The sequence below is a fragment of the Populus euphratica genome, unplaced genomic scaffold (assembly GCF_000495115.2).
Source record: "Populus euphratica unplaced genomic scaffold, PopEup_1.0 scaffold252.1, whole genome shotgun sequence".
NCBI lineage: Eukaryota > Viridiplantae > Streptophyta > Magnoliopsida > Malpighiales > Salicaceae > Populus > Populus euphratica.
Window position 1 is genome coordinate 269386 of NW_011500132.1, and position 10083 is coordinate 279468.

Below are 10083 nucleotides of genomic sequence, written 5' to 3' on the forward strand. Positions count from 1 at the left end.
ATATATATATATAATATTAAATTTAATGATTTTCATTCTAATTAATAAAAATTAAGCTAAAACCCGGATACAGCTTGCTTTTCTCAATCACAGCCGTCCTGGTCCTGGTCCTGTGAGGATTGCATGACTGAGAAAGGGTTGTTGGATGGTGTAATGGTGCATGACAACATGAAGGCTTTGGTGAATCTTGAATAACAAGCGAACGAGGATGAAAAGCAACAGTCTCCATAAGTCAGAAGCATCCAGCAGCGCTGAGAAAGATAAAACACAGGAAGAAGAAACAAAACTCGGGACATTCAATGAGATATTGAGACGGTTACTAAAAAGATGGCCGCAGAGTCGATAGATTTGGGTCCTGCTTTGTTTTTTTAGCCTGCCTTTGCTTCCAAAATTCCGGGTTTTTTCTGATAAATCCGACGTTGGATTTCATCGAATTATTGAATTAATATGGTTATTTGACTAATACACCCGTCCTAATTACAACTTGTTGTATTATATATATATAATTATGGTTAGTTAGAGGTGAATAATACACGAATACTCGCTCTTACCCTCGAGCAGTAACTAAAAAAATTGAAATGCGGCTGAAAACGAAAGGAAGACTAATCAAAACCTATAAAGCATTATCTAATTCCAGGGCACTTTCATGGGATGATATTTTATCGTGGGAGTGTGTTTAATGTATAAAATTTAATAATAAGTTATATGAATCAATTATTGACTTCTTCTTGTTCACTTGCTAGGATCGGTTTCCTAAGCTTTCTCAATTCAGATTTGGTATTTTGCATGATGGCTCAGCCTTATTCTTATATTATGTCATAATGTGGAGGATTATGCGTTGCTACTTGGTGTTTTTTCCGCAAGCTGATCAAGCTGCTGACTTCTTTCACTTGCTCTGTTCTGGAAGGCTGACTGACCCTTAACTCCACCTCCAACTTGGACTTCACCGCCTACAGAAAGTCTCCGTCGAAGTTCAAATGGTTAACAGCTTGCCACCCACTCGATTGTTTATTGCTGATGACAACCTTCGAACAACAGCGATGCCCCGTTGAATTTTTGAAGTTAATGGCTGTGTTTCGAGCAAACAAGAAACCCAGTGAATTCAAGGGGGCCAGCAATTAACTGTAAACCATCTCTTCGTTTTAGTCTACCTTACTAGGTTTTTCCCATGGAGTATTTATTGACTTTTAGCTGCTTCTACTACTGGAAAGACAACAGGCGAAGATTGTAAATAAGATCAGAAAGTGCATAGCATGCATTACACATTTCTTCATCATTTTGTTTAATCACACTAGCAATTTGAGAGAGACACCTCTCATTTCTCATTTTAGAGAAGGCATATAATTGTAAAGCTTTTTCTTTTTTTATCTCTAGCTTTGTGAAGTTGGATTTGCTTCTTATTTTCTATTACTAAAGCCTTGCAAAACTGGAAATCCTCTCTAGGATAGTGGGTGCATGCATCTCCATTACAGACAACAACAACAACGTGAGGTGATCATTTTTAAATAATTCTTTGCAGATGATGACAAACGGCTGTTTTCCAGTCAAACCTGTAATGAAGCCATGTTTTGATCCAAAAGACTGCTCCGGTGGCTTTAATTGTCCTCCCCCTGGGGCTGGACGGGGAAAGGCGTATAATATTTTGTAGTGGGTGGAACTGTTTCTTTGACAAATCAAATGAGCTCCTCATTACAACAATTTCTTCACCTTTCCTTCAAAATTCCAATCTTTTGAAACTAAAAGCACTGTCCACCAGTCATCACCGCAATAATCATGATTGTTAAACAGGATAATGATGACTTAAATGTAGACCACCCAGTAGTTGTAGAAACGATTGGTCTTCCCTCGTCCCTCTACAGTGATGTTCATGTAACTAATTATGATAAACCACAAACAAAAAGAAATGCTATTATAGTTCTCAACTTGGGCAAATACAATTTCTCTCTACAATACCGTCTGGATTCAAGCCCTTGTTTAATTCTGTTGCTTTCCCTCGAAAGAAAAGTAAAAGTAAAAGCAGCTCAACTCCCTCAATTAGCTCCATTTCTTTCAAAACCAGCCACCAGAGATCTCTACTGACAATTCATATAGTTTAGCTTCAAGCATCTCCACCGCCATGAACCTAAGAAACTCACAACCCCTCCTTGAATCAGCAAGGGGAAAAATCAGAGATGATTTAGCCATGCCACAGAATTGAGCCCCACGGTTGAAATTCAGATCAACCACCTCTAAAACCAGCAACCAACACTCTGTTTCCAAGGAAGAAGAATAGGGAGGGACGAGCTGCATCCTCCATTTGGCTGGGTCATGGGTGCATGTGGAAATGATGATGGAACAGATGGATTCTACATTCCTGCTATCCCTTCCTAACATGCAATTTCCAGTCCTCCATTATTAGCCAACCAACCAAGTTAATGGCAATGATGTGGGCTAAAGCCTGCATGTGTGTGTGTGTGTATATATATATATTAATTGTGAGTGTTTGAACTAAGTTATGCGCATGTCAAGATCCTAAGTAAGCTTATAGTAGCCTTGAAATTTATAGTATTTAAATTGATGATTTTTAAAAAACAAATCCAAGTTCTGACAAGTTAAACAATACCCTTTAAAATAAAATTAAAGGGCACATATTATCAAACCTTGTGGTAGCAGCATATGATTGGGACACAAAATAAAAATAAAATAAGGAAGTAGGTAGACACCTAACACAAGCAACAATTTATTATCATATTGACAGTTTAAGAACCATGTTTGTGATCAGAACACCTCACATTAGACCACCGGCTATATTAACAATTGTAGCAAACAAGATGTTGAAAATCGAAGAATTTCAGACAAAATTCCAAGCAACTCGTTGCTTGCCAAACTAACAATCAATCAGGGCTCACTAAATGCTAAAAATACAAATCCAACTCTGGTTCGATTAAGCTGTGCGGATTATTCCCATATTGAATTTGATGAATGCATCATTGCGGTAAAAAACAAATGTACCTATAACTAATTATTGCATCCACAGGCTTATTTTTATCATGAGGGTTATTGCATCTTAGCGAACCATCTCCACTCGCCATCCCTGTTCTTTAAAGAGCAGATAGATATCAATAAACACGAGCCTTCGGCGGGAATGGCTCAATCTCATCATCTAACGTGTTCATGTGAACTGGCCTGTAATCCAGTCGGACCTTCTCATTCTCCCAATATCTGCAAATCAAACAAGCACAACTATGCTGTCATAATTGAATAATGATAGGCTGACTCCGATGGAATCACAATCCACCCATAGAATAACAGCCAGACATACTTTTCAAGCTTAAATCCTACAATAGATTGAAAAGTAACATGGCACTCTCTTGAAATACTGCTGTGAGCATAAAGCTCCTGATACAACTTCTCCTGTCACCTCTAGGTGCTAGTTCCTTTTGCTTTACATACCAAAGGAATTTTTAGAACCAAGCTCACACCAGTAGAATTACAATGATAGTATCTGATCATTGATCACATATAAATAACAGTTTTGGCAGATATTTTTTTATTAGCACTACATTTCAACATTCAATTTCTGCTATTATAACAGGAAACCTGCATCATAGATTCAGTTAAATATAAACTTTTCAGCTGGCAGGCACGAGATAAGACTTACCCCAGAGTATGCTTCATCCAGTTCTCATCATCTCTTTTCTGCAAAATCAAGCAACTTACTTTTATTGCATTAAAAGGAAGCAAAAAAGAAACAATTAACAGAAGAGAGAACTAGACTAACAGTGAAATCTTCACGGGCATGTGCTCCCCTGCTCTCTTTCCGGGCTTCAGCGGAGTGCATAGTTACACAGGCATTTATCAAAAGGTTTTCCAACTCCACAGTCTCAATTAAGTCAGAGTTCCTGTTAAAAGATACAGGAATTGAAGTTCGAACAACAAAGAAAATGCAATACTTTGATCATCAATGATGTTAATTGTAACATACCATATTAAACTCCGATCTTTCACTTTCACATCATGAAAGCTTTCCCATGCCTTATCAATCAAGTGACAACCTGCATAAGTACCAAAATAGGAATAATAAGAAAAATATGATCAAAATAAAAATTGCCTAAAGATTATGGCAGTTAATCAAATTGAAGTCAATTAAAAATTTAAAATAGTAGAAAATGAAACTAAAAATCAAGTACTGTGGGATTGGGATTGAGTCTAAGCCCTTCCCTACATGTTTGGTAATGAATAGCTCAATTTTACTATTTATGCAAAAAGGAAAGGAAAAAATTGGGACACACTACATCATTAAATGCAGTTATAGGATTAAGCTAGACCATAATCAGAGGGTGTCTTCAATAGACCATAATGGTGTCATATAATGTTCCAGAAAGAGGAAATAGTGATTTTCTCCTTACTATATCACACGGCATCACACTGAACATGACCTTATGAGTTTTAGATTTATAGCAACCAAAACAGTAGTATATTGGAGTACCCTCTTCCAATGTTTCTTGTGTGCGGAAAACAGCAGCATTGTTCTGCATTGTCCTCTGCATATTTAACCGAATTTGTGAAGTTGAAAGTGATCCATTTGAATTTCTTAGTTTATCGAGCCATGCAATAGTCCTCTCTCCAGCATCCTTTTCCAAAGGTTTCTGTTCCTCACCTGCAAAATAGGAATTTGAGATGTCAAATCCTCAAACCTTTCTGTTTCTTTTTATAGGATACTAAATCTTCACATCCATCTCATTGCTAATTCATCTACAATAGTCAAACATTCTACTTGCCTGGTCTCCGGATTTCAGCTACTCTATTTGCACAAGCTCGGCCAAACACAACAATGTCAAGAAGAGAATTTGCACCAAGCCGGTTGGCACCATGAACTGAAGCACAGGCTGCCTCTCCAGCAGCCATTAATCCAGGAACAACTGCATCTGGATCGTCACCTTTAAGGGTAACTACCTGAAGAAAATATCAGCCCAGAGTTAAAAAGCAGGATACTAAAAATTACATAACAAGCATGTGCGTGATGGAATTGAAAAACAACTACATTCTCTGATTTCAATAAGAAATTGTAGCTTTGCTCATTTAATGTGTTCCATAAACACATAACACTGGCGCCTGATATTTTGCCATAAAACACCTATTTTTTAAATATCACATCAATTGATTATTTAGCCTGTTGTTGGTTTATGTTTTTCTAGCATCTTACTAGTGACAGCAACAGAACCCAAAACATGCAATTATCTAACTCACACCTCTCCATGGTAATTTGTGGGAATCCCACCCATATTATAATGCACGGTCGGTAGGACAGGTATGGGTTCCTTTGTAACATCCACACCAGCAAAAATGGCAGCAGTTTCAGAGATACCAGGAAGCCTCTCCTTGAGCACATTTGGGGGCAAGTGATTCAAGTGCAGATATATATGGTCCTTCAAAGGTCCTATCAAAACAGTGTGAAAATCGTTCTATATGTTAAATTGAGTATCCGTATTGGGAATAGAGCAGGTGCTAACTTTCAATCCTTATATTATAACATAACATGGCAACCTATGGGAGCTTAGCTTCTTACTCAACCCTAAGGGTAGATATCCATTGAGGTACAAAAATTGTCACAACTTTTGCATGTTTCACCACAAACATGCAACTGCAAACATAAATTAGAAAAGAGCAAAAATAGAAACATCACTACTTAAACATATACACCAATCAAGCGAAAAGCATACTGTTCCAGACCAGAACCACTGTTCAAGTCAATTCTTCAGACATAAAGGAATAATAATAAACATACATATAAAATCTGCTAAATGAAAATGAAATTAGCAACATGTAATTCTAATAATCAATCATACCTACACCACGACCCTCCCGAATTTCCATGGTCATGGATCTTGAAACGACATCTCTTGAAGCAAGATCCTTGGCTGTAGGCGCATACCTTTCCATAAATCGCTCACCTTCACTGTTCCTAAGAATACCACCTTCACCACGAGATCCTACATGTTGCAGATAAAATTATAAAACAGGCATGTTTAGTTTGAAACAAACCAGAATCAAAATCAGGTTATTGGAGAAAGTAATCATGCTATATTCATAACATGTGGAAAAAAAGAAAAAAACAATATGCAACATATTTTCCATGTGAGCTGCAGAAAGGAGCAACCTTCTGTAATAAGGCACCCCGCTCCATATATGCCTGTAGGATGAAACTGAACAAACTCCAAATCCTGCAGAAGAATAAATGGAAAAGAAAATGAATATGAGAAAGTAATCATGCTATATTCATAACACGTGGGGAAAAAAAAAACAATATGCAACATATTTTCCATTTGAGCTGCAGAAAGTAGCAACCTTCTGTAATAAGGCACCCCGCTCCATATATGCCTGTAGGATGAAACTGAACAAACTCCAAATCCTGCAGAAGAATAAATGGAAAAGAAAATGAATATCTTATATGAAAATTTTTGTATTTACTCAATTCAGGTATGGGAATCTCAGCTAACCTCAAGTGGAAACCCAGCCCGGGCAACCATTGCATTGCCATCTCCAGTGCATGTATGTGCTGAGGTTGCTGAAAAGTATGCTCTACCATATCCCTGAAGAAGCACACAAGGATACAGGTATACTGCAGTAAGAAATCTTTTTCAAGTACTTGAAACCAGCAAATATTGTCTACATTATAGTACCCCTGTAGCCAGAATTGTTGAAGCAGCACGGAAGCGATGCAATGTCCCATCTTCCATATTCAGTGCAATCACTCCTTGGCAGCTACCTGTATATCAAAACTCAATAGGCAATCAACTTACAGCATGAGTAACCTCAAAGTATAAAAACAAGTATATACACTGTTTTATCTACTAAAGGGCCCATAAGGGAAGAAGATGAAGAAGGCAAGAATTAAAATACCGGTAATAGACAAATGCAATGTAATAAAAAGGGCAACACTTGCATGCAACATCTTGAATGTGACTAAATTCACAATATAACTAACTTATGAGAAGGCAACAATACCAAATTATCCTATGAAAGTTATGAGAGAACCATCAACTAGCCTTATGACAAATCCAAAAAGCTAAATGCCCAATATCCCTAGAAACCCATGGCTAAAAGATGTTTCAACCAATTTTTGCAACCATAAATGAGTGATTTTAGTCCACATACATAGTGTTTGGCTGATGGAGGAAGAGAAGGTTAACAGGTAGTATTGAAAAAAAATAAAAAATAAAAAATAAAATCCCACATCCCCACCATTGTTGATGTTTTCTATGATTTGGAGAGGTTTAAAGGCTATCATAAATCCTCCAATCTCCTCCCTCCAAAACTAGCTCAGAGGGTTCAATCCCTCCTTCTTCCCTTTTCGACCCTCCGGGAAATAGTCTAGAATATAGGGAAATTTGATCCCTTAAGACCATCTTGTTGTGTACTGCTTTATACCCACCAAGCACAGAAATATGAATAAAATTGCAAAAGACATGCATAAGCATACCATCATCATTCATTAATAGATCCAAAGCAAAATATTCCACAAAAAATTGTGTATTGTGTCTCATAGCTTGGCCATAGAGAGTATGCAGAAGAGCATGCCCAGTTCTGTCAGCAGCACATGCACAACGATATGCCTGCCCACCTAGAAGAATAACCGAACATAAGAAGGCCATTAACATAAAGCACATGACTCCTCAATTTAGGTTCCAAACTTTAAGCTGGTCTCATATCACCTTTCCCAAAATCTAAACTTTGACCCCCAAATGCACGCTGATAAATTTTTCCATCTTCTGTTCGAGAAAAAGGTAATCCGTAGTTCTCAAGTTCAATGACTGCTTTTGGTGCCTCCCTACACATGTATTGGATGGCATCCTGATCACCTGTGCAAATATCATAAAACGTTATTGTTCAAAACAAAAATTTAATCTTGAGCATCCCAAAATTTAGATCATGCAATGTCCCCAAGCAGAAGCCCCAATACCTCTCAAAATGAAAAGGGGTCCACTTCAGCTAGTATATGGGATACCCATGCAATGCCACCAATTTATATCCGACTTTGTAAGAAGATAAGTTAAAAAAGCAGAACAGCCTCACCAATGTAGGAAAATTATTTGCTTCATAAAATTTCAACCTCCCAGATTCAAAATAATGCATGCTCTACAAACAAAGGTTCCTAATCCAATCAAGTAACTTACCTAACCAGTCACTTCCCTTGACAGTGTCATACATATGCCATCTCCAATCATCCTCGGTCATATTACCCAGAGCGGCATTAATACCACCCTACAGAGTTTAGCACTAAATAGCATATTAGAAAGATATCCCTCCAAAGAACAGCAGCCTTCACGTAGCATCTCACTTAGTGCATTTAATGTTTATACCAACAGTAACTAAACCGGATCCAACAGCTAAAATACAATCATAAACTCAAAAAAAAGAAAGAAGAAGAAGTGGTTCCATGCCCTTATGATCCCCAATTAAGAATCATATAAAGCACAAAAGATAGCACATGCCCTTACATTCCCCATCCCCCATGCACCCGCACTGGTCCCAAGATAACACCAACGGTTAAAAATATGAACCTTATATCAATAGCAAAACTACCCCCTGTGGTTTAGAAGCCCTCACATATCGCAGTAAACATTGTATTCTTCCACTAACGAGAGAATTATGAAACCAAAAAAGTTGATCCTGCCATCTATCTACACTAACATTATGCATGAATCATAAATTATCAGCTACAACATAACTCAACCATAAAATCTCCTATCACCAATATCTATATTCTACCACCCATCAAGCTGACAGCTTACCTGAGCCGCAACAGTGTGCGATCGAGTGGGAAAAAGCTTGGTAATGCAAGCTGTGTTGAATCCATGCTCTGAAAGTCCAATAGCAGCTCTCAAGCCCGCACCGCCTGCTCCTACTACAACCGCATCATAAGTATGATCCACAACCGTGTATGAGGATCTCTCCCCAGTCTACCAAACAATCCATCACGAACTTCATATAATCAGATAATAAAAAATTCAACCTAACTTATCAGGAAAAACAAAATCACAAATGCAGGAGAAGAAGCCAAATAAACAATAAACAAATTATAATTATCAAGTGCCTTGCTAATTTTGATTTCCCAACAAACTACCAAACCAACTAGTTTTTGTAAAAGAAAATAAATAAATCTTTAAAATTCGAATTCCAAATAATTTACAGAAAAAACCTCGATGGTAGAATCTAAACGCCCACTCACACACAAAAAAAAGAAAAAAGAAGTAACCTTAATCTAATGCGATCGCATGATATTAAAAAAAAAGCTATTAAAGAAACTGGAAAATGATAATCAAGGAACACGTGAGCTATCAAAGAAACCCTATAATTCAGATTGAAGATGAAACGTGAAGTGAAAAGGAGAGACGTACAGAATCGGCAGAGAAAAATCTGGTACTGTGAGATCTGAAAGAGTCATTAGATAATATCTTAGTCGAGGAAGAAGAAGAAGGAAGGCGAAGGCCACGAGCCACGCAGCGCCACATTTCTATTTCCTGCTTGTTAATAATAATAATAATAATGGATAGGAATCATAGGATTGAAGAATGTGAAGTATAGTAAAAGCTTGTTATAAATATATTCTCTGTCTATCTATCCGAGGGAGAGGGACCGAAAAAAAGGGAGGCAAAGAATTAAAAAAGCATCTGGGTTAGCTTGCTACCCAGCGTAGTGTATTGGCTGCTGATGCTGTGAGGATTTACAGAAATGCCACTCAACTCCGGTTGCATATTCGAACTCTTGATACAGTAATTAAATTTAAAAGTTAAAGAAAATTACTGATCATTCTTTCTTTATTCCTAAAAACACGCGACAATATTTTGTCATGTCAGGGTTTTAGAAATATCATGTTTTCTAAAAATTTAAAATTAATTTTTTCAATGTAAATTAAATATAATTCTTTAATCTAGATATTCTTATATTTTTTTAAACGGATAAGACTAATTTGGTTTGAAGTTTATAATTATTTTTTAAAAATCAAATTTTTATTTTTATTTTTATAAAAATATAATAATATTTTAAAAGAATAATTTATTGGTAATGTAAACTAAATATCTGCGTCGACTAAAAGAATAC

General features: G+C 36.8%; 1 protein-coding gene across 1 annotated transcript; it reads right to left on the reverse strand.

The window, feature by feature from the left end:
* Positions 1-2750: 2750 nt before the first annotated feature.
* On the reverse strand, positions 2751-9682 carry LOC105110408 (succinate dehydrogenase [ubiquinone] flavoprotein subunit 1, mitochondrial-like). Its single transcript, XM_011005439.1, has 16 exons — positions 9381-9682; positions 8775-8942; positions 8157-8244; positions 7695-7841; positions 7463-7603; positions 6663-6748; positions 6480-6572; positions 6328-6391; positions 5829-5972; positions 5232-5419; positions 4761-4935; positions 4469-4639; positions 3965-4034; positions 3761-3881; positions 3641-3678; positions 2751-3201 (listed from the first exon to the last, which is right to left on the reverse strand). Exons 1-16 carry the CDS (start codon positions 9492-9494, stop codon positions 3099-3101), a joined length of 1911 nt encoding a protein of 636 aa, XP_011003741.1. The 5' UTR covers positions 9495-9682; the 3' UTR covers positions 2751-3098.
* Between the last annotated feature and the right edge of the window lie 401 nt (positions 9683-10083).